At 37.8% G+C, this 25,378-nt stretch overlaps 1 protein-coding gene across 1 annotated transcript in view; it reads right to left on the bottom strand.

Annotated features, from left to right (window-relative positions):
- CPS1 (carbamoyl-phosphate synthase 1) overlaps positions 1–25,378 on the bottom strand; it is a 115,448-nt gene that overhangs the window by 22,503 nt on the left and 67,567 nt on the right. The window contains exons 22-29 of the mRNA XM_023510373.1: positions 16,483–16,624; positions 15,081–15,146; positions 14,570–14,633; positions 12,056–12,237; positions 6,718–6,912; positions 6,215–6,282; positions 4,354–4,429; positions 1,581–1,715 (exon numbers count right to left, since the gene is read on the bottom strand). Of these exons, the coding sequence (XP_023366141.1) occupies positions 1,581–1,715; positions 4,354–4,429; positions 6,215–6,282; positions 6,718–6,912; positions 12,056–12,237; positions 14,570–14,633; positions 15,081–15,146; positions 16,483–16,624 (928 nt within the window). The remainder of the gene's footprint in view (positions 1–1,580; positions 1,716–4,353; positions 4,430–6,214; positions 6,283–6,717; positions 6,913–12,055; positions 12,238–14,569; positions 14,634–15,080; positions 15,147–16,482; positions 16,625–25,378) is intronic.

The raw sequence follows: 25,378 nt of genomic DNA on the forward strand, positions 1-25,378 counted from the left end.
GGGAATGGTTACGGGAATAACAATGGTTACTGTCTCACGGAGGGTTTAGAATGGTTACGGGAATGGTTACAGGAATAACAATGGTTACTGTCTCACAGAGGGTTTAGAAGGATACAAGAGAACATAGAAAGTACCTAGTATGACACTTGATGTATAATAAGGGCTCTTTTTCTGTACAGTGTCTAGAAAAGGATAATTTATTCTTGTATTTATTCTTGCACCACGCTAAGCTCTGGGATAGTCATATCTGAAGTTCTACGCCCATTTCTGAATATTAGAGTTTAAAAACTATGGGAATAATCTGGAATGTTTTCAAAAGGGAGTGTACAGGATGATGTGCAGTGGTCAATGTCTGGGAAGTTTAGGGCAAGTGCATGTTCTGGCAACCTAGAGCCAAATCAGGCCAACTGGCCAGCATTATTTTACCAGCACAATATTTTGAAAAAGTATAACTGTCTCTAAACCAGTCTAACACTTTCAGCTTCCATATAGGTATAATCACATTCCTCTTATTTTATATCTCAATCTTCAAATACTTAAAATGTTGAAACAGGAGAGACATTAAACTTATGCTCTGAAACTCAGGAGTGCAGAGATGAGAGTTTCAGGGAAGCAGAACTTCTATCAAGATAGAAAATATCTGACTTATAAAAATAAAAAAAGTCACAGTATATAATCTTAGACTATTTTGTCCTTTGTATCACCAAGGAGTTTAAAAGAAAGCGAATGACCACCTTCTAGAGATGCTACAAAATGAAATCCCTGTCTCATGGGTGGGGCGCTGCAATAAATCGTCTCTAAAGGGGCATTCAACTCAAGAGTTTATGATTTCGTGGTAAGTAGACACCATTACAATGAAAAAAATACACAAAACCTACCCCAAACTGCTAATCTGATAAAGGGAGAAAAATGAAAAGAACTTTTAACACCTCAGTAGTGTTCTGAAGTATTTACAAAGCAGAAAATGAAGGCTAACTTTTTATGGCACGGACTTCCTAAAACACAACTTTCTATGTTTTTTATATCTCAAGATAAATCACAAATACTTTATTAACACAACTGGCAAAGTAAAGCCAAACATTCTTCACATTTTCATTCCTCCCTGAAGTCGGAGGCACTGCTTAGAGTAGCAGCACAAGATGTGCCACGGTAGGCCAATTTTACGTTATTATCAGAGGCCACCCGACTCTGTTTGCTTTTGCCTTTATTAACCAAATGAAAAGTGAGAAGGGTGAGAAATGAAGAAAGAAGAAAAACCAGGGATTCAATTAGGAACTTCAGAAAGAAAAGTATTGGATGTTTTTGTAATATCTATTGAAACATGAAAGGAAAACTACAGACAAAAGAAAAGAGAGAAAGTCTATTCAAAAAGAACCATGAGTACAGGATGATAATTAATTTCCAATACCATCAAAGAGAAATCTGAACCGTATGAAACACAGGAAACATGAAACCTACAACACAGACTGAATTGTCAGGGAATTGGATTTTTTTTTTTAAGTGAGCAGCTCCTTCACTATTACAGAGACCTGTTTTGCAGAACTCATGGATTCTAACCTGTGGCTGTTTCAAGATTGCTGAAGAAAAGAAAACTGATGGGGAGGCAGGAATAAGAGAGAGAGGGATAAAGCACTTACCCTTCCTTCTTTGCCGACGGCATCCATTTCTACTTCCCGGGCTCCCTCGATAAATTTCGTCAGCACCACTGGGTGCTCCTGTCACCAGGGAAAATGGAAGGACAGAACAATCAGGTAAAATTACACGTATGATGTCAAATAAATCACATCCCTTAAGTAAATATCAGGGCAATACTTGCAAAAAACTTCAAGGCTAAGCATACTACATAAACTCATTAGCCAATCTCTGTTGTAAGGACAAGTTTGTTCTCTGCTTGCAATGAGGCGGAGGGTCTTTGTCCAACTTTAAGTGCTCAGCAGACTGAACAGGAGTGTTGAAATGTCAGATATAGGCGGGTAGGCCATCTTGGGAAAAGAGGGCAATGAAAAGGAAGTACAAGGTGGCTTCCTCCTCTGCTACCAGAATCGTGAATATTTCTCCATTGTTTCTATGATTATACATTATTACTGGTTCAGATTCCGTCTTTCTTCTTACCCTCACCTTTTCCAAAAACTACAACTCCCTCAATCAGTTCTCTATAGGAGAATTGTGAAATATCTTAGAAGAAAAGCAGCATTTTGTTTGGAATTTGGGGCGAGGGATTTGGTTGTTTGTTTTTTGAGACAGTCTCATTCTGTCACCCTGGGTAGAGTGCCATGGATGGTGTCATAGCTCACAGCAATCTCGAATTCCTGGGCTCAAGTAACCCTCTTGATGCAACCTCCTGAGAACCTGGGACCACAGGCGCCCACCACAACCCTCGGGCTTGCTTTTCTATTTGTAGTACAGACAGGGTCTTACTTTTGCTCAGGCTGTTCTCTAACTCCTGAGCTCAGGTGATCCACCCACCTTGGCCTCCCAGAGTGCTAGGTTTATTTTGGTTTTATTGGGCAGAAGATAAAATCCATTATCTAAAATTAATTTGCCTTATACTACCTTCTAGAGTATTATGACATTTGCAATTGTATAATCATTTTTCTTCATTAATCTTCAGATGTCCTTCCTTTCTTGGCTGTTTGAGATCCCTTATCATTCTTTATTATTTTTTAATTTTATTTTTTTAGAAACACGGGCTTGTCCAGGCTGGAATACAGTGGTCCATCCATAGCTCACCATAACCTCACCCTTCTTGGTTCAACTGATCCTCCCATCCCAGTTTCCCAAGAAGCTAGAACACCCCCAATTTTTTAAAGTAAAGATAGGGATCTTGCTATGTTGTCCAGGACTGCTTGGAACTCCTGGTCAAGACAAAGCCTCCCAAAGTGTGGGGATTAGAGGCATGAGTCGCCTTGCCTGGCCACTCCTGAAGTGGGTTCCATGCAGGTGCTATCCAGGAATGAATACGTAAACAGATGAATGCTTTATGGGGGCTTCTTTTACTCTAAGTTCATTGAATTGAGTATCCCAGATTCTGCTGTAGTTTAATGAGGAGAAGTGATCCAGAAAGTATTCAGTCAGGACATCTATATTATTAACCTTTGTTCCCCATGGGTTCGGTCCTCATGCTACCAGAAAAAAACCACATATTTTTCAAAATATTCTTCTGAGTAGAAGTCCTATGAAATCTAGTGCTCCAGACAGAACAGAGAGGACAGTTGCATCATCCCTCATGTGAGACGAGTTGCTGGCTTCTCAACAGGGGAGCAGGGCAGGAGCCCTCGCTGGGAACAGGGCAGAGGAAAGGCCAGTGGTCTCTCCCTCCCGAGTGCACTCAAAAACTGGCCCAGTAGAAAGATTCCCTCCTCGGTTATCTGACATTCCCACAAACGTGAATGCAAAATACACTTGGTTTTCTTTTTTTACACTTTTTGCTGCTTCTCACTCTTTATCTACTCTATTCACCTCCCAGACATCCCTGGGCAGCAGCAATCATACAAAAGATGACCCAGCTTGCTGTGTGCAGGATGAGTCCACACGTCTTTGTTCCTCTTAGAGATTCCTCTGATTTTACTCATCAGCTCCCTCGAAATTCCACTTGCCTAACATCAAACTCTTCTCTACGAGTTGGTTTGTTTTTCTTTTTTTCTCCCACTAGCTTTGAAAGCTTTTAAAAGGAAAACATTACTTTTATGCTTTACACTACAAGGACCGCAGATCAATAACCCCACTGGGTAAATCTTAAATGGATCACACTGAGGTAACACCGAAGGAGAAAGTAAAAGCTGTGGGCAGTGGAGGAAGGTGGTTGAGTCACTACAAAAATCATAAACACTTTTATTAACTCACAAATGGAATATGCCAAATAAGCAAAGAAAAAATAGTTGAATAAGGGGACCTATTATTAAAGTGGCAGTTTTGACTAGGACAAATTTCCCAGGTGTGAAAATTAAAAATCAGGAAAGCATTCACTGGTTAACAGTGAGGCTGGCTGGGCGCATTTGAGGCTGGGAATCCCAGGAATAATCTGACCATTGTCTCACCCATAAGGAAAACAGGGGCGCTAATCCCTTCACTCCTAGAGTCTAAAATCATATAAGTCTATTTCAATTGAATATGCACAGGTCTTCCTCTTCTACGACTCCTAAGATTCTTATTATAATTTAACGCTTTTGAGTTTTCTTATTTTCATATGTAGGAGTCCAGTGGATAGAAGGAGGAAGGATGAAAGCTTATCCTAACATTGGATGAGAGAGAATGGGATACAAATCCTAACATTGGATGAGAGAGAATGGGATACAAAATAAGGTTGCAATCAACAAAAGAAGCGAAAGCCTTTCGGCAGACACTGGGCCCTACCTGAGAGACTCTCGTGGCCTCCTCTAGGAATTTTTTCATTTCATCCTCAGAGAATACCACGTTCATGGCAGACCCACTGGAAAAGAGGAAAAAATCAGGTTAGTGTCATGCTAGTGAGCTAGACTTGACTGATTCCCAAACAGTTCCAGGCAACCTCTAGTTCCAGACAAGGATGAATAAGGAGATGCCTTACTCTAAACTGAGGCTTTATTCCGTTTAATCAGAGGACAGTCGATGCAAGTATAAAATGACTGATGTTGAAGAGAAAGAGGGTGAGACGTGTGATAACGCCTGAAGGGGAACCCGGCCCCTCCAGCCACTGTATTTCTCCAAGGTTGGCCCTTTCTGATTTACTCTTTAACCTTCTCTTGATTCTTAAATCTTAACAGGATTCAGCCCCAAACCTAATTTCTTTAACCCTGTATCGACCGAGTTGATTAGCAACCGTTGATCTTAACCCAGAGGTGCATGGTGAAAGCAGGTTATTCTACTCGCTCAGCCAGATTACAAGCAAGAGAACCAATTTTTTAGTAATATTTGCACATTTAAAAGATAATATCCGAATGCAACTTTGTCAACTGTGCATTTCCTTATAACTATGCAGAAAATAATGGTATCTAAAATCAATTTTCTCTGAATTTTGACATTTTCAAAACGGAACGGGTGGAGGAAGAAAGGATGAGCAGAAAGAGCAAGGGGGGAGATAAAATGTCACTTCCCCTTCCCTTTTAACAAGCAGCGTTTCTTTACCCATTCTACTCTATTATAAATTTATCTTTTTATTTTTTAATGTATTTTTAATTAACAGATGATTATACGTATTTATGGGGTACAACGTGATGTTTTGATCTATGTATACATTACATAAAAATTTAATCAAGCAAATTAATGTATCCATCACCTCCCCAATTTTTCATTCAATCACAGATTTCTGCATAAAGAGCCTTTAATGGCTTTATGTGTTTAAGAGAGGAAGGCTAAAGCAATAACACTGATAATTCAGATGTAGGAAACTGGAACAAAGATCGTCATAGCAAAAATGAGAAAGAAATAGTCAAAGCTATTCTTCCCAACCCTTCCTTAAACGTGAGCTTGTCATTTCAATTAATATACGTTAATAGTAGGAGTACTATGAGACGGTGGTTTACACAAAATGTCATTTAAATGAAAAGGAAAGTTTTCCATCTCATTTGAAACTTTTCATTATTCTAAAGGATTCCCATCTCAAATTCCATTTACACTTTCAAATTGTGCACAGCAAATTGTGTTTCTCTTATTATCCCCTGTTCAGTGAAGTGGTTCCTTACATGTGGTAACATCTGAAGAAAATAAGTGATAATTCACAACATCTCCTTTATGATAGAACTTGGTTTCAAAGTTTAATACAAAAGATCCTCACTGTCCCTGTTCCTCATTACGATGCATCTATTAAAAAATAATCTGTTCTCAGAAACTCAAAATTGTAAAACAAAGGCTCTATCCAAAGGGGCTGGCAATAGTCAAAGATAAGCTGTTGTTTGGGGTGTCAGAAGACAGATACTGGAGAGCTCTATCCCAATTGTGTGTGTGAGTGAGTTCTTTAATGTTCTATATTGTAAAACCATCCTCCCTCGGTTTGGCAGGGCTAATGCTTCTAGATACAGAACCTAGTCTCTTCCTATTGCCAATCCCTAAAGAGAAGCTTTAAGCTGAGGGTCTGTTCATTGATCCTCAGACTGCTGGTGATGATTTAAGAATTGTCAATGGATTTCACAAGTTACTACATAGAAGCCTAATGCTAATAGCATACAGTGTGTATTTCTGTATCCCCACCCACCCCTATTTCCAAATCATTGTTTTGGAACACAATATACAGTATTACCTCAAAACATAGGAAGGTCTCAACAAGCAGGGGTAGCCCACAGATTTTGCAAATTCCAGTGCTTCATTCTAATTAATAGAACCAGAAATGATAAAAGTATGAATAGTTTAAAATACACAACAAAATTGCAGAATGACATCGTTAGATCCATAGTGTCCTACAATATTGCAACATTTTATTCTTTTTCTCAAAAGATACTACCAAAATGTATATTGGACATTGAAATACATATATATTCTTGATTTTGATTCTAAATACCAAATCTAGCTCAAAAATGGTTTGAACATCCTTTCATGGTCTGAATCTCAACGAGAATCCTGCTATTAATTTATAATCAGCCTTTAACTGTGATCATAGAAAAACAGCAACTTTAAAGTAAATTTGCTAAGTATGGTACATTCTGTCTGCCCTGTAGTTAACATCCCCAGTAGTTAACATTCAGGTTACAACTCTTCACACACACACAAAAAAAAGTTACAAGAGACACTTGTTTCTCTCCTTACCAAAGTATTAACAGCTTTCCACGGTGCCTGAGCCACCTTCAGCTCATCCAGGACTGCTGAGAAGATGGATCGATCCTCAGCCCTGTCAATCTGCAGAGGGCTCGTGCCCATGATCTTTACGCCATTCTTATACAGAGGGACGGCCAAGTTGTTTGGAATCTGGCCCCCAACAGATATGATGCAGCCGGCACACGCCTGGAAAAGAACTATATATTATCAGCCATGGTAGTACTTCCTTACCCATGGACAACCGTGCTAACATAGCCTTCACGCTCTTACTGACAGCGCTTAACCTGATTGTCACGGTCTCATCCCTATCAATGGATAATATTACATTATGCCATGAAGAAAGATACATCCTTGGTATTGACGTCCCAGGTACTTGAATGTCAAAATCCACGTGAAACTTCCACATGACCATCACTTGTGACATGAGTATGTGCGACAATTGGGAAAACAATTGATTTTCACCCTGTACTCCATCCTATAATGGATTAATTCCTGTACTACTGTTGTAGCTTCCTAAACTGGTACCAATATCTCCCTCCAGCACTCTCCTCTCCTGTTCCCCAGCACCTCACACACAGATTAAGCACCCCACAAGATTGCTTCATCACTTTAGCAGTGTACTGAGAGTTCGCCAATGGTTTTCATTGCCTACAGGATAAGGACACCCAGAACTTTCTAGTCTTATCTATCATCATCCTCTCAGCCTCAGGAGGACTACTCATTATCCTCCCCCAGCTAGACTCCCACCAGCAAACTCTCTGCTTGTCTGGCTGTTGCTTCTGTTCCTCTCTTCCCTGGTTTATTTGCCTCTACCGCCCTGAACTAAGTCTGTTCTAAATTCCATCTACCACTTCGGGGAGCTGATCCACCACTCTCTCTCCTGTGTGGCAACCTTGGCACCTGTCTGTACTACCCAGTCACTGATTTTAGTTCCTATTTCCTTACTGTTTCCTTTACAAGCTGTGCCTTAATTGCAATGTTTGGGTACTATATGATTTCCTTGCTTAAAACCAAATTTCCTATTAGCAGTCAAAACTGCAAGATAAAAAACAAATTAGCCTAGAAAATCCCAAAGGGAGGGTGAACCAGTGTGAGATGGAAGGGAACTGCCTTTGCAGTTTTAAGTCCCTTTCAAGCTTGGGTCTCTCTGTGTAACCTTCTTCTGCCCTCACCTAAATTCAGTTTTTTTCCCTACAAAATTAAAATAACACCTGCCTTCTTCACAAGGTTGCCAGTTAGATCAAATAAGATAATAAATATTAAAGGTCTTCTATGCTGGCTCAGCACCTGTGGCTCAAGTGGCTAAGGCACCAGCCACATACACCTAAGGTGGCAGGTTCGAATCCAGCCCAGGACCGCCAAACAACATTGATGGCTGCAACCAAAAATAGCCAGGCATTGTGGCGGGTGCCTGTGGTCCCAGCTACTTGGGAGGCTGAGGCAGGAGACTCACTTGAGCCCAGGAGTTGGAGGCTGCTGTGAGCTATGATGCCATGGCACTCTACCCAGGGGGACAGCTTGAGGCTCTGTCTCAAAAAAAAAAAAGAAGGTCTTCTATGCTGTCAGTGTATTTTTAAAAGACATGATTATTAATATCAAAAATATTATATTATCTGATAGGCCATCGAGTTTTACATAATTTGTGTTTGCCCTAATGACCCACTAATGACTATTAGTAGAATTGCTGAAATGATATGTATGTGCCAAGTATATTTTGTCATTACTTACAGTCATTCTGAAATGCTCTTATAAGTGATGAAGCTAATTTCTCTCTGATGAGAGAAATTATAGTACTTCCTAAACAAACACCCTGCAATTGGTTGCTTAAAGGCATTGTAAACAGTATTGAAATTAATAATCCACTACTTTGCATATTTATAAGTATACTTAAGCTACTTTTATCATCATTTCAAAATATATTCAATAGACATTTTTATAAAACCTTTAAAAAGAATCATTCTCTTTATCACTTTTTTATTATTTTTGGTTTATTAGCAGTGTTACTAATGTGTCTGAGGCTGAAAAAGAAATTCTTCAATTGAGTGTCTACAAAAAGTCTCATCTGAATTATTTCAATGTAATTTTTAAAAGTTAAAGAAGAAGTAGCCACTTATGAGAAAGAGTTGGTGCCAAATGGGACTCAATAGAACCTTAAAGTTGAAGTAAGAGGCCTTAATTAACAAACACATCAATATTTTTCAAAATGGCTCCATTCAATTGATTTATATTTTTCAAGAAATTAACAACTCTCAAAACAATAGTAAGATAATAGCTTTAATCTTTATTACTCTTTATTGAGGACTCTGCTGTATATCTTGGACTATTTGTTTCAATCTTTACAATATCCTTCTAAGGTGATTATTATTATTATTCTCATTTTACAGCAAAGGAAACTAAAACTCAATGCAGGTAAAGTGATATGCCCACACTGGTTATCCAGCAAATACATATATAGAGATTTTATGTGAACTCTGTTCTATGGATTGCAAACCAGTTACACTCAAGTCGTTTGCCAAATATTTGAATCTTAAGCTAAGTCTACTTTTCCGGCTGGTTTCAGAAGTGGTTAATGTTAGAGAAAAAAAAAGAAAAGCTATTTTTAGAACATTCTTTTGGAAAAGAGGTAGACCAAATTCTCATTGACCTCCAGAATCTGAGATCGCCACCAGTAAGACGTATCATGTCCACAGGAATGTTTTAGTACAACCAGGCTTTGCCCACACAGCAGAAGGAATTCAGTAAGACAATGTTTGTAGGATGAAGTTAATGGAGTTCCTTTTCATGGAAGAGTCCAGCTTAAAATTGGCCCCAACTCATAGGGACACCCTGACAGAACCTGGGATCCCTAACAGCTAAGTCATCATCATCAAGATAATCAATTATTCCTGACTTACTCAAAGTACTCTACTGAAATAAAATATTCTAAAGCTCAGATATTTTTTTCACAGACTTTTAAACTATTTAGGCTTGAAGTCATCAGTTAGGTTCCCAAGGTTCCATTGATCTTACCTAGACTTGTTTGTATCTTTTTTACCTATCTTAGTTTTCTATTTTTTTAAATTTATTTACTTTTTTTTTGCAGTTTTTGGCTGGGGCTGGGTTTGAACCCACCACCTCCAGCATTTGGGGCCAGCGCCCTACTCCTTTGAGCCACAGGCACCGCCCCAGTTTTCTATTTTTTTAACCTGATATCACTAGCTAACACACCACCAGAATATTACTGAAAAGATATTCAAGTTGCAATCACACAACAAATTTATTTTCAACAGTAAAAAATTATAAAGAAAACTTTAAATGTATGAGAATATCTTAGCTTCTCCTACCCACTAGTCACTTTGGTCAGCACTTGTTTTATGAATAAATTAAACATGGTATTATACACAAAATGCAACGTGAGAAAATTTATCTTACTGGCAGAAATAGTATTTGCCTCATTAAAAAGGGCTCTGATTTTTTCAAATTCATGGATTGTCTCCAGTTTCCAAAATTCCATTATCTATACATCTGCCAATGAGAATGATCGTGCTTTATATTTAAGTAATTTACAATTCAGTAAAAGATGGTTTACATTTTAGTGAGGATCACAGGATAATATTTAATTACAATTAAACTAAATGCTAGAAATGGACTCCATTTCTGTTTTGAGTCACGCATTCTTTAGTGGGTTTTGCTTGTCATTAATGGATGTCCGTCATTATTTTGTTCACTTAACTCAGATTTGTTACAGAAGTACCATTGTCTACACATAATATTCTATATTCTTCAACAGGGCGTTTGAAACTACTTCATGATATATAGTAACACTATACTTTAAATGCCAATTTGTTTTAAAGACAGGCCAACCTATTTCTTTGTATCATACTGACTTCAGTTACAGTAAAAGGGTCCTATTAATAGCCATGTGTAACTGTATATAAAAGCAGTCAAGGATATTTCTAATTTCCCCTCAAACCATTTCACAGGAAAATAATTATGTTTCAAATGCCTGCTGCTATTGCCTATAATGCCTTTTAATATTTTTTAAAATGAGCCTTTGATTTTTCACATATTTATATGATGGATCTCAGTGTAATTATTAATGTCTTGAAGGTAGGGGCCTGTTTTTAGAGGTATCATGCTGGATCTGCATTTACAAGGTGCTCAAAAAACGTGGAATGTATCTGTTTCAACACCCACTTATGTAAGTGAAAAGAATGTTAAGGAGTCATGAGAAAAACCATGTTAGAGAAAGAATAAAAAATGTGTACACTCTACCTAATGAAATTATTGAAAGGTTCATAGGCTAGGCTCAAATACACAGCTATGATCATACGTCCACCCTAAGTTTGTCCATTTTTCTTTATAATGGTAAAATCATCACAGGAGTGTACTATATTTTATACTTGACACTGTGACTTCAATTATAAATTCCATGTTAAAGTCATAGAAGCTGTGAGTAGCACGCTTCTACACTCATGTAATTAATTAACAAAAAAGATGACAGAGAATTTAAGTAACTTGCAAAGTCAATGACGCTTCAAGAAAAACCTAGAATTCAAAAATTGTGGCTTCAATTCAGTACCCTTTTTCCCTCTAAGTGACCATATTTTACACACAAGGATGATTTTCTGTGGCAGTTATCATCTGTGGTAAGGAATTAACTATAATGACATCAAAAACATAACTTCTGGACACCACTCTGAAATTTTCCAGCAGTTATTTTTGTAAGTGTAAGATGATTTAACTTGTTCTACAGACCTACAGGAACCTGTGATTGCATGAATGCTCAATGAAGACGCACTCAATAATGCTGGAGTGGGAATGGAGTGGCAACCGTGAGTGAAGGCAGCAAACAAACCAAATCACTCAAAAGTTCAAATGGACTCAGTGATGTTACACTGAAGACTAACAGCTTCATCTGGTGCAGCTAGAACTTAACTGGTCTTCTGGGAACAATTGACTCTCTACTGGGACCCGTTCACCATTAAACTGTATCACATGAACAAGAACGAGTCTGTTTATTGTATGACTAAATGACCAATTTTGCAAAATATTTATAAGGGGCCATCTTGTACTAGTAAACATGAGGTTGGCACTTGTTACCAAGCAGTTTTCAAAACTAAAGCTTTGGAAATAAAAAGTGAATGTTATATGAAAAATACTCATCCTCTGCCAGGACCTCAAATAAGTCTAAAGTGATTTATTTTTTTTTTAAGTTTCACCATAAAATTAGGCAATGGGAGACATTGGCAGCTCTTTCTCCTAAGGTGAATTACAATGCAAATCTACATTCATAAATACACATATATGAAGAAGACACTGCATATATCTTTTTTTTTTCTTTTCTTACCTCCTGATGGTAGATGTCTAGTATTCTCTCCAAAGACAACTCTTCAAAGTACAGTTTGTCACACTCGTCAAAGTCTGTGCTCACAGTCTCAGGGTTGCAATTCACCACCACTGTCTTCTTGCCAAGTTGACGCAGTGTGCGGATACTGGAGACAGCACACCAATCAAATTCCACACTGCTGCCTGCAGAGACGATGAGATGGAAAAAGGGATGAGACAAGCTTAAAGCTACAGGACAGAAGCATAAATATGTCACTAGTCAGTCCACATTAAGGAAGCGAATGCCTTCCAATTCAATTTTTAAAACTCCAAGATATAAATTTGAGACTCATGATGCATACTATTTTAATAGGAGGAAATCACAGACTAATTAAACAGCAACAAAATGTTGGCTTGTTTTATCTGCTATATTCTGCAATAGGTAATCTCCATATGTGAAGCATTCAGAACCTCAGTGTCAAGGGAAGGTAATTTTAATGATAAAAATAATCTTGACTTACTGAAAAGAAATTCAAAGTGAACATATTGACCTCTACACATAAAAATAGTTAATCCAGTAATCACAATACTTGAGTTTCAGTCCTTGCCCTTAATCTGGTGTCTAACAGCTAAACCCAGTGATCCCTGAAAGGGCTTGCAGCTCTGGCACACTATGATTTATTGAAAAGTCCTATCCTTTCCAAGTATATCCCTTCAATCTTGGCAAGGCCACCCCATACAGAGTAAGTGACCTTCTAGAAAGAAATCTGAAGTACTGTATAATCATGCTTCAGAATATCACCTCTATGGGGAAACCGTGGAACTGGAAGTCCTGTACCTTGTACTAATTTTTTTGCATTAGAACATTGTCTCCAAAAATTTCTCGTCAAAATATATTATCCAAACATAGTACCATGTTAATTCTCACTGTCAAGTAAACGTACACTTGATTATCAGCCCAGCTAGGCTTCTCTGAATCACAGTGTAATGCAAAATTTTTGGCATAAATTAGGTAAAATTTGGAAAAGGATGGGAAAATGATCCAGGGAGAAGACCAGATCCTGGAAAAGGTATTGAGGATATTTACCCTCAGATAACTGCTATCGTCTAAGTGTACCCCCCCAAATTCACGTGTTAGGAACCTAATCCTCAGTGAGAGCAACAGTGCTAGGAGGTGGGGCCTTTAGGAGCTGTTTAATCATGGATGGATTAATGCCATTGTAACAGTGCTTAATGGAGAAAGTCTGCTCCCTTTTTGCCCTCTACCTTCTGCCGTGTGAGAACATAGCATTCCTTCCCTCTGGAGGACACAGAGTTTCAGGTGCCTTCTCAGAAGCAGAAACCTAACTCTCAGCAGATAACTGAGCCTCCCAGCCATTTGACCTTGGACTTCCCTGCCCCTAGGACTGTGAGAAATAAACTTCTATTCCTTATAAATTACCCCATCTCAGGAATTTTGTAATAGCAACACAAAGGGACTAACGCAATAACTAAGGCTGTACAAATTGATAAAGTCACATATTCTGAAGCACTTAGTTAACTGTAAAAACTAAAATAAACTATGCTTACAGTAACAGAATAAGACTACAAACATTCAAATCATATATTTTAACATTTCCACATTAAATTGCCTTGATGAGACTATATATTAAACACACTTGATGGCTAAGGTCACACTGTCCATTTAATAAATACTTTGCAACTGTTATAGATCCTGAGTGGCTATTAAATATCTAATTTTAATTAAGTAGGGCAAAAATGTCCCAATCTCTGGTATGTTTATATTATATTCAATAAAATGCTCTACCCATGAACCAATAAGATAAGATCTTTGCATTTGATGTAAACAAGAGTAATAAGTTAGATCACAGATTGTATCTGCGAGGAAATTTCTGGCTAATGTATAAATTTCTTGAGCAAATGGAGGTCTTCATGAAAAGCTACGTAAAAAGAGAAAAAGTCACAGTCAATTCTGTTCTTTGAACCCAATGAGAGATTCAATTTAGTTGATGAGGTTGAAAATGATAAAGGAGTGACATGATGAAATGATAGGAGATGAAATTTGTAGCTGAGACCTCCCTCTGAATATCACTTTACCACCAAAGAGTTGTATATGTTTAGGTTTTATCTTTTTTTTTTAGAGACAGAGTGTCACTTTATCACGCACTCGGTAGAGTGCTGCAGCATCACAGCTCACAGCAACCTCCAACTCCTGGGCTTAAGTGATTCTCTTGCCTCCCAAATACCTGGGACTACAGGCGCCCACCAGAAGGCCCGGCTATTTTTGTTGTTGTTGTTGCAGTTTGGCTGGGGCCGAGTTTGATTCCACCACCCTTGGTATATGGGGCTGCCACCCTACCCACTGAGCCACAGGCACCACCCTATGGGTTTTATCTTTTTGAACCATAGTTTCCTAATTTGCAAAACTTCAATTCTAATAGCATTTGGCATAGTTCTTGGAATAATGGAATTAACATTTGTGAAGAGTTCTATTTAAATCATAAAAGTCCTATGTAAACATAAGTTTTCACTTTACCAATGTGATATGGGCCACAGCCCAGCACCATCATTCCGTGGTCATCAAAATTGATATCATGCTCCTGAGGGGGAAAAATGGGGAAATGGTTTTGTGTTATTATTCCATTTAATTAAACTATTTTCCCATCTTTAAGCGTGTCTTTTTTATTATTCCTCTAGTTTATTTGCATCCTCTATTAGTCTCTGGGAACCCATAAGTATAAAGAGTTATACAAGATCTATCAACCTTTAAAACATGGATGTAGCTCAGTATTTTTGAATTAGTCATGAAACAGAGCATAATCCTATGCTCATGTAATCATTGTCTTTATCATCTTCTCTCGTGTTTACTTTAATTATCTTAAGGCAGTTCTTAAAAGACTAAGTATAGAAACACACCACTGCATCTGACTCCCACAATGCCATTTTTATTACTTTGATAAGCAAAGATGCAAAAAATATATATTCCCTAACATGGACCATATAGTAAGTCAAGATCCATCCGGGTATGGCAGCTTGGCAATTCTTACCTGACCATTGTAGGTAACATAGAGGTAGTTTGTTACTGAGGGGTATTCTGCAGCCAGTGTGTCAATCTGCAAGAGAAAATAAATTAAAAAATAAGCAAATAAATAAGGATTTTATTTCTTTCTTTATTAAATGTTTTTTCAAAACTGTAGGTTTTCTTGTGCTCCATTGATATGCCTTTAATGTCTATTTCTGTCAAGTACAAACACTGGAAAAGACATATACACTCTATTTGCTTTCTAATCCTGAAAATAAGAGAAGGAAAACCAACAGTGATGTGATCTAGTTATCAGTTGGCCAATACACAGCCACATACAACCTAGAACACCATTGGATCACTCCAGTAGTCCCTCTCATCAACATGACAAAGTGGTCCTATAGTCAATGGTGACCGGGAAGACTTACCCAGCTAGCTGGCTAAAAAAGCTGTGTGGAAAAACCAAAATCAGAGCAAAATGACCTACATGTAAGGATGTCGTTGGTTTGCAAATTAATGCAGAAGGTTGAAGTTACCTGTGGCACCGAGCAATGAAATGACACAAATACCATAAAGCATGGTGGGAAGGGGGGTGGAGAGCAGAGAACAGGATCTCACTGAACCCGTTTGGAAATCAATTCAACTCTCTAGGGCCAGTAGCTCAGCTTAGTGAGCAGGAATCTGGGGCCGGCAGGGCAAGCTGGTGTAAGGCAGGTGAGAAAGGAGAAGGATAATAACTGCTGAGTGGAAAATATTTAGCATCGAACTTGAGACCTAAAGGTATGCATGGGCCCCCTGAGCACAGGAGAAAAGTCAATGATTTTAAAGGACAAAAAGCAGCTGGTGGTGCTTTAAGCCAAGACATCCTTTCCATTAAAGGCCAAGGGAAAAAAACTATATAGAAACACAAGGCACACCTATGAATGTTCATGTAATTGTCATGAATACTAGATGAGCTCATTATGCCCAGCCCTATCACAATGAATACTAAATGAACCACAATGATGGGGCACTTAAAATAAAGTATTACCCTGTAAAAAGTTAGTGCCATCAGAGATAACTATTCTTTTCAAGAGGGTCAGCCACCATGCTAGAATATTTCAAGCCCTTCTATTACACTAAGGATTTCTCTTATTACACATATACTTGGACACAGGTCAAAAAGCAGAAGAAAGGTCATTTTGATCTTTTTTTTCATTTAGGCCGAGAAAATCAAACACACGCTTTCATCGTCGCATCTGGGTATCCCTTCAAACTCCCCCTTTTAAGCATAAATCAATCCTGGGCTGAATAAAATTGTTGACATCCTGGGCATTGATTGGACACACAGTCACTCTAATCTCACCTCTCCTTGCTGAATGGCTTTTTGAGTTGGTGCCTACATGTTACCACAGAAACTCAGGAGAAAAAATGGGAAATTCCTTTACCTGTTTCACCCAAGGGTGGATGTTTTTCTTTAATCTTAGCTCCCTGGTCTGGGCTTCAGTGAGCCCTAGGCATTTTGAAATCTGCTTGTCTGAGAACCCGATCTCCTTTGCCCTTTTGAGGGTTTCTTCTGGAATGGACTCACTGGAATTTAACAGAAAAAGACAGATTCATGTTGAGATCAAACAATAAAGACCAATGCCACAATTCCCCCTTAAAGTAACCAAAGGCACCTGATTGTCCACCTTCGAACATGTCTAGGGCCCTTATCTTTTAAAAATACACAAATAAATAACACACTACACCAGCCTCTGAGAAGTCTTTTGCATTTGCAAAGCTGACCTTCTCTGTGATCTCCTACTATGACACCCTCAGAACCCTCTCCCCTGCTTATTTCTTTTTTAAAAAAATTGGCACCTGCATTTACCATGCTAATAAGTTCACTTGTTCACTTGTAATAATCAGGGACCTCCTTCTCTAAATCCAGCAGCCTTTTCTCCATATCCATTTTCTTCAACCTGTCATCTCATGACCATTTGGGGGTTCCATTCTTTAAAGATACCTCCCCTGGCTTCTATTAAAGTTGCTACTCACCCTACTTTATTACACACAACAACTACTTAGTAGCTTTTTTTCTCCCCAAGGCTCTACCTCTCTTATCTCCCTAAGTCTGACTACCTTCTCTCGATGTAGAGAGAAGCCACTGTCCTAGGCTCCAATAAGCATGTCTAGTTGATGATTTTCAAACCCAGGCCTCTTCCCCGATGCTGTGATCCAGGTCTTATGCACAGGCACTTTGAAAATCTTCTTCACCTGAGGGTCCAAGCATACGTGGGACTGGATACCCTCCCGAGAGAGATGTCCTTTATGAACCGATATCACACATCTATGTTGAGAAGATAATCTTGTGGTTTTATAATTATTTCCACTCAAGCTAGATTTGTCTCATTTTCCCATGCTTATTTCCATAATGTAGACTTGTTCACGTGGATTCTCTCACCTTTGGCATTCCTTTAACCTTTCCAATTTCTCCCCGAGCCCCCAGCAAGCCTTTAAAGTTCAGCTAATGTCCAGCCTCTGAGTTTGCTGTCCCTGCACTGATCTCCCCATGCTTTTAACTGCCCTTTTCATTAGATGAACATGAGCCACGAACATAGTCAGAATACAATTTTGCATGCAGTAATCACCTAACATCTTTAATGTCTCTTAACTTTTATTCATTGATCAATCTCTTTCCTGCTACATTTAAATTCCATGAGGGCAAAAAATACATCTAGTTCATTTGCCAGATTACTCGTGATGCCTGGCACATTATCTGGCCCATAATAACATTCAATAAATATTTATGAATATACATAAGTGAAGGCCAAATACAAATGATGTGATTTATATATTCATATAAATGATTATAAATATAAATTGTGAATATAAATAAATGAAGAAATATAAATGAAAGAAACAACTCTCTAGTATTTTCATTTTACAGAAAAGACAAAAGTGATTGAAATCAGCTCATAACTAGACTTCAAACTGCACACAAAAATAATTTACATAGAGTTAAGGGACCGAAGAATCAAATACTACTGTAAAAGCATCACTAACCAAATACCTGTGGGCCAGTTATTTCAAGCCATAGTCAATAAAATAAAATTCAATTATAACAATTTGATACTTAATACAATGAGATTAAAATATAACAGCATGTTGCCTGAATATCCAACTTGCCTTAAATAAAAACATTTTCATGAATGCAGCTAGTGAAATGTAGCTATATCAAATCTATTGCATTTTATTCATTCTAATCTTTAATCTTCCTTTTTTAATTAACTCATATTTGAATTTAGGGAAGAGTGGGTTAAGCTGATATATATAATGGCTATTTCTCTGGCTGTCTGATACCAGTATGAGTTTGGATATTCATGGCTGCCGCTCTTCCTAGCCTTTCTGCTTTATCTGTTGCACCTAAATTCTCTTCTGTCTCAAATCAGTGCATCCATTCTCCCAATGAATAGAATTCCTTCTCCTTTTATTCCAATGCTGAATTTTAATTTTCCCAAGCATTTGATAAGCCTTCCCTCAAGGTAATACATTTTCCTGTCAAATTCTTGAATATAACCTGATAACAAATGCTATTACTGACCGAATGTGTGTGCCAAGCCCTGTGCTTATATGCCCTAGAACTGTGCTGTCCAATATGGAAGCTCCTTGGTTAGCACATGTGGTTATTTAAATTTGAAAGTTATTGAATTCAAATTTTTAAAAACTAAAAAGTTAGATCTATAATCACCCTAGCCACATTTTGAGTGCTCCCTAGCCACTCGTGGCCAGTGGCTACTACGTTGGACAATGAAAATTATAGAATATTTCATCATCACAGAAATGTCTTTTTTATGTATTTTTTTTTATTTTGAGACAGAGTCACCCTCTGTCACCCTAGGTAGAGTGCCATGGCATCATCATAACTCACAGCAACCTTAAGCCAGTGGGCTCAAACAATCCTCTTTCCTCAGCCTCCAAAGTAGCTGGTACTACAAGTGTCTGTCACAAATGCCCAGCTAGTTTTTCTATTTTAAGCAGAGACAGGGTCTTGCTCATGCTCAGGCTGGTCTGTAACTCCTGAGCTAAGGTAATCCACATGCCTCAGTCTCCCAGAGAGCTAGGATTACAGGCGTGAGCTACTATACACGGTCCAACACAGAAATTTCTCAAGGACAATTCTGCTTGAGAAGATACAAAACAATATTTGAGACAGCGAGGTGATTACAAAGTGATTCAGAACTTTTATGGAGGGATAAGCAACGTGAGGTCAGAGAAGGATAACAGTATGAGAGGCTGTATTTGAGAAATATAGGACAGTAGAGGGACAAAAACATACTCTTCTAGTAAAGCATCTCAGGAATGGGAAGAAAATATCCCATGTACTCAGTACTATTATGAAACCTATTTATAACCATTCATACTTTCATATGAAAGGTGAAGCACAACTATAGCCCAGGATGAAGGAGGGAAGGGAAGGAGGATGCAAGGGGAGGGGGGTGGTTTGATCGAGGGAGGATAAATGGTGGGACCACACTTATGGAGCGTATTGCAAGGGTACAAGTCAAATCTCTCAAGTATAGATCACAAATGTCTTAACACATAGATTAAGTAAATGGGTGAAAGCTATGTTAAAAATAAATAAACAAAAAATAAAATAATAAAAAAAAAGAAAATTCTACTCTATATAGACGAAGGAACTAGTAGACTATAGGCAAGGGCAACTGCATTTGCAATAATTTGAGAGCAACAGTGGACATGGCGGGTGTAGGGCACGTGCTAAGGATCTGTATTATAGTTGGAAAGAGAGAGCAGGGAACGGGATGCTGGGGGTAGAGCAATCTTCACCGTCATTCTCACCAGTGCTTTAACACTTGAACACGTGCTCTATGTCAAGCCTGCGCTACTAATATTAATAATGGGAAGATAAAAAAAACATCAAATTACTACATCCAAGGAGGTCAGAGTATATTCGGGGGCACACAAATAGCCATTAATGTGTCTGTATCCTGAGAGGGACTAAGAGAGAAATGTATGGAGATGAGGGCGTGGCTCAGAGGAGGGGGTGGGCGAGTAGGAGCCTCTGAGGGCCTTTGAAAAACACCGGCTTATGATTACATTTAATTTTGCTCCTTCCCTCAAAAATCAAGAAAAAAGTAGACGAGGAAGAACTTTTGGTTGTTGCTACTATTTGTTTTAGAAACATACATTTCCACTTTCCCGGCCTAGGATACATTCCTAAACTAATTGTTCACTTGTTTATGTGCAAATATGCATTTAGCCTCAAAGTGCAAGTGCTTGACAAATAAGCTTTTCTAAATTGCAACAGTAACCACTTGAACGTAAATGACCAAAATCCTAACCCTGAAAACGGTGGGCCAGACACAGGGAAGAAACATGCTTAGAAAAGAACCATCACATCTGTAACTAATACCACGGACATAGCATCACAAATGCAAGTTCTTTAAGTCCAAAGATAAGCAGAAGTCAGTATTTATCTTTAGTTTTTTTGGTTATGTTTTTCTATTTATTAGTAAGGGCTTTCCTGGTATTTATTTATTTTTATTCCTTCTTATATCAGTTAATTCTTCAAAGGTTGCTACATTGTTTTAAATGAAAATTAAAAATAATGTTATTAAATGAACAAAAATAAACCGTTTAGATTCCTCACATTTCTATTAAGGATACAATAAATGTGCATTTTTATATACATTCTGCCGTCTTTTCTACTACTGAAAGATGCATAATTTCTCTTATTCTTTTTTACCACAGAGTCCAATAGAATAGGCATCTCTAGCTAATATACCTCTGCCTCTACTCACCAAATACAATTAGAATCTTATAAGCAAAGAAAGAAAAGAAAAGCAAAAAAAGGCTGAGTGATGGACTTGGACTTGTGCATAAAAATAGATTAATTTTGTGCACAGCTTTAGCAGGGAAGAAAAGCTATTTGTCACTAAGACTATCTAGATTGTTAATGACCCCCCAGTGTCCCCCACCTCAGAGAGGTTTGATTATTTTAAGGGGATATCTGACAAGAGCGAGAATAATACAAAATGATGGTGAATGATACAGAATGGGGGTGAAAACTATTTCTACATAGACACGCTCTCAAATCACATCAGGTGAAAATTCTGAAAGAGATGTATCAAGCTAGACATGAACAGCACATATCTTAAGCTCAGTAACTTATTATTAAAACAGTTTCCTGATGAGCCCAAAATGGCTTAACTTTTGCCCAATTTTCAAATAACTAGATCAATAACACATGATATTTTTAAATGCCTTGAAAATTAGAGAGCGTTAAATTAGAATAGCATAATAACATAATCACGGACCTTAACTTTAACACGAATATTGGGTAGATGGGATCCTAGTCTTTTCAAAGTGATGTATTTGGATTCTATTTCATTCGTGGTCATTCTGGTTATAAATTTCTACATTTTAGACATGTTCAAGATATCGCACAAAACATTTAGCAATCCTCTTCACGGAAAGATAGATGTTGATTCTGACCCACAAGGCCAATTACAAAGGCACGGACGAGTTCGCTCCCTCCCACATTCAGCACCACCCAATTCTGCAGGGAACTCTATTGCCAAGGTAGAGAGCAGGCTGACTCTACTTCCCTCACTTGTCCTCCCCTCTGCTTCAGCACAACACAAGGCTGGAAGGCCTGTCATTACACACAGAAGAATACTGACTCTATTCCCAACTTGTTCTGATACAAAATCTTATTCCGTGTCCTATTGTAATAAAATAAAAAAAGGGACAGTTTGAAGACACGATTCATTAGCTTTGGGCCAGTGATTTAGATAAGGTTAAACCTCCTTGGAGTCAAATACAAGATGAATAATCTTGAGTGAACATAAAGTTCATTTAACAATGTGGAGATTCAGAAACATGCTTCACATCTTTCTCTGCCCATGTTGGGCTGCCCTCCATTTTATCCACTAAAAAGAACTTCCAGCAGAACAAGTTTTTGGTGTTCTCTCTTTTTTTTTTCCTGCTGTAAGTGGGAATTATTTTCATTTTTTTTTATTAGATCATAATGTGTACATTAATTCTATCATAGGATACAGCGTGCTGCTTCCATATGCAGTTTGGAAAACTCTCATGCAACTGGCTAACACAGCCATCATGTCTTTCTCATAATTGTTGTGGTAAGACATTTATATTCAACCTTTAGACAAATTCACATGTACCCTAATCAACCTAGGTAAAAGCTTGTTTTAGAAACAGGGCTATCCCAGTTTTATTTTTCTGAAGGAAAATGAAAACTTTAATTTGGAACAACTTAAAATAGAATAATTACTAAAAGAAATACAAATGCTGAACGTATAGTTCAAAACTGGTTTTTGGCCCCTCCAAGGGAATGCTCTGCATCATAGTGTAAACCAAGGGGGGAGCATACCAAGTCAGAGATTGGACCGGAGGACACAATTTAAAATTATGTGCCATCAATTTTCCTTCCATTATTTGACATATATTTGTGCATACTAGTATTTTATGTTTATCTGAGATGTGCATATCAAACATGTGGATATGAAATCCATATTTCAGACCTGTATCTTTAAAGCATGCTCCGTATAAAACACTTTTCCCTTACCAGCTGGCCTTGCTTTGAGAGTTCAAGGGCAAACTTTTCAAAAGGTTAGACTTTCATCATTCATAATGGGATCTAAACAACCTAACAGTACATCAGATGCCTACGATGCTGGCCTTTTCCTAATCTTTCCTTTCTTTCCACTTAGCAGCACAAAATGAGAGTTTGAAATTTTAGAGGGGGAAAGGATGTCTTAAAACCAGACCAGCAGACTTTTTACACACTCTGCCATCATCTTTTAATGGTGAGACAGCATGGCTGGCTTCTACAGTGGGGAGTCCCTGGTGGGTTCCCCGGTGGAATAAACAATACAAGGCAGTCTCCTCTCTCCCTTCCATTTCCAGCATAGATTTTGTTGTTGTTGTTGTTTAAAATTCTACCCTGTCATCTCTGAAACTTCCTCCACTCACACTTACTCTTCAATAATAAATGATAAAAGGAAATGGAATAAATTCTCCTTAATGAGGAAATTTTCACCTGGCGCAGAGGAGCTGGGGAAATCTATTAGCCGAGTGGAGGAGCGCCGGCAGCATTCTAATCACCAGGGGAGCCAGCTACTTCACACAGGCCTCTCTTCCACTTGACTGGCTTTTATCAGATCCACCAACTCGCAAGTAATACAAAACAAATTTCCCTCCAGATTGCACAAGCTCTAATATGAAAATGAGCACTCCACCTGGCCTGCAAATAGGGGATGGGCTTGCAATTTTGTCATTATCCTCTTTAAAAGAAAAAAAAAAAAAAAAAAAACTCCCCAAAGACAGAAGCTGAGATAAAACCATGAGCCTGATGCTCGGTAATAACACCTATGTTAATAAGAAAAGAAACCTGACTAAGATGTTCTCTGCCTTGTAACCCCTCACCAGCCTCTCCCTGGAGGTTTTTACTGCTTCATTGATTGTTTTTGGTATTTCACAGGTTCAAGACCATGCAGTAATCACAATAATGCCTTCAGTGGAGAAGTTGTCTTTTTTTCCAAAGAGACAGTTTTCTACCTATTTCCTTAAGAGAAATGCGAAAGACATTTTTCAAAAACAGGAATAACATACAGGAGAACAAAGGATAAAAACCCAGGAAATTGGCTAAATACTAATATTTCTCTTAATTTTTGAGAGCATCACGGTTTCTTTCTGTGTAGCAATGAGGTCTTTGAAGGAACCAAAGGAGGCCTTGATAGGTTCGCTCACATATAGGATAAATATTACCTAGATTCAGTGCTCATGGAATAGCACGGCCTCATGAAAATCATCTGATAAGATCTGGATCCTGTTGGCACTATCATAAGGCTACAGTATTATAAGCATTGGTTTCCATGGGTGGCATACTGAACGCTACATTTTGCCTTTAAAGCTACTAGTAACAACAACCAGATCAAAACGAAGAAGAAAACATTATGAGAAACTAGTAGTTAAGATATTTTTAGGTAGGTAATTTTCAACTTCCTAAATCTCATGTTTTGTTTTGTTTTTTTAAACAACTTTTGATGACCCTACTGATCCATAAATATTGTTATAATACTTTCAATCTGGTAAAAAACACGCAACTACTATTGAATATAATATCATCATTGTACTCTTGGCACTCTTGAGTGCCAAGAAATGATAATGGGGAAAAAAGCCCAGTGTGGGCCGACTTGATTGTAATTTTTTAGCCTTAATAAATCACATTTTGTTTACCAGTGATTCTCAATATACAATGCCATGACTCTCTTTCTCTGACCTTGGTATGGTAAAGATGAAAAACAAATGAAAACCACCTAACCAAAGTAGTAAGTCATGTCAATTAGTATACAAAAAAGTGTTCTGTTACATTAAAGGCTTGCTCCTACTAATCAAATAACTCTCACCTGATCAGACTGAACTATAGGGCAAAGCCTAGACTATGAAATATTGCTTCTGTTATTTCTGATTAATACATTTATTTATAACTTTAAATCTAGCTAATGTACACCTTCCCTAAAAGAAAGTTGATGTATTCAGTAAACAAAACCCTGGATTTTCTCATGAATATAGGTTTTTTTATGTGCATAACACTTTATAAAATCTCACTAGAAAATTGAGATTGAATGAGCATTCTTTGATGTTTTACAATTTGTTATTTCACAAATAAATACATTTGAAAGTCCTATGTTTTGAAACTATCTCTATGATCTTTGCTTAAACCATGTTTCCACAGAGTTTTCCAAATATCAGGTATGTTGTCCCAAGCAACAAACACATAACTTTCAATATATAACTTTATACGTCTTCTAGAAAGTGTTACCTAGAGCATTTATTAGAATAAATTACTTAACATAAGCCTAGCTACTAAACGCTGCATAATTATTTTTCTTGCAAAATGTAATATATATGGTAATAATTTTGACTAAATTTTTTTCTAGCCTTTGAATGAGAAATTATAAGCCTTTTTCAGAAAGGAGGACAATGAATAGCCATTTTTAACAGGAGGCAGAAAAATTCTAGGATTAAATTCCTGGTGACACGTCACATTCGATCTGTGTTGATAGGAAGCTTACTGCTTACATGAAAATCAAATATCTTTCTTGCCTAGAGATTTTCAAAAGACATATAAATGGATGGTAGAAGCCATGAGAGAAAAAATTCTCATCTACTGGACACTAATGACTCTATTCTCAAAGACAACTTAAGTAACTCTTCCCTCAAGCTGCCTAGACCCAAGGCCGGGCCGTTAAATCAGTTTATCTGCTAACGAATGGGTGGTAGGATAGGAGTTGGAGGTGGTAGTACAATGGATAT

This window comes from Otolemur garnettii, unplaced genomic scaffold (genome assembly GCF_000181295.1).
Source record: "Otolemur garnettii isolate 467f Iridium unplaced genomic scaffold, OtoGar3 scaffold00013, whole genome shotgun sequence".
Lineage (NCBI taxonomy): Eukaryota > Metazoa > Chordata > Mammalia > Primates > Galagidae > Otolemur > Otolemur garnettii.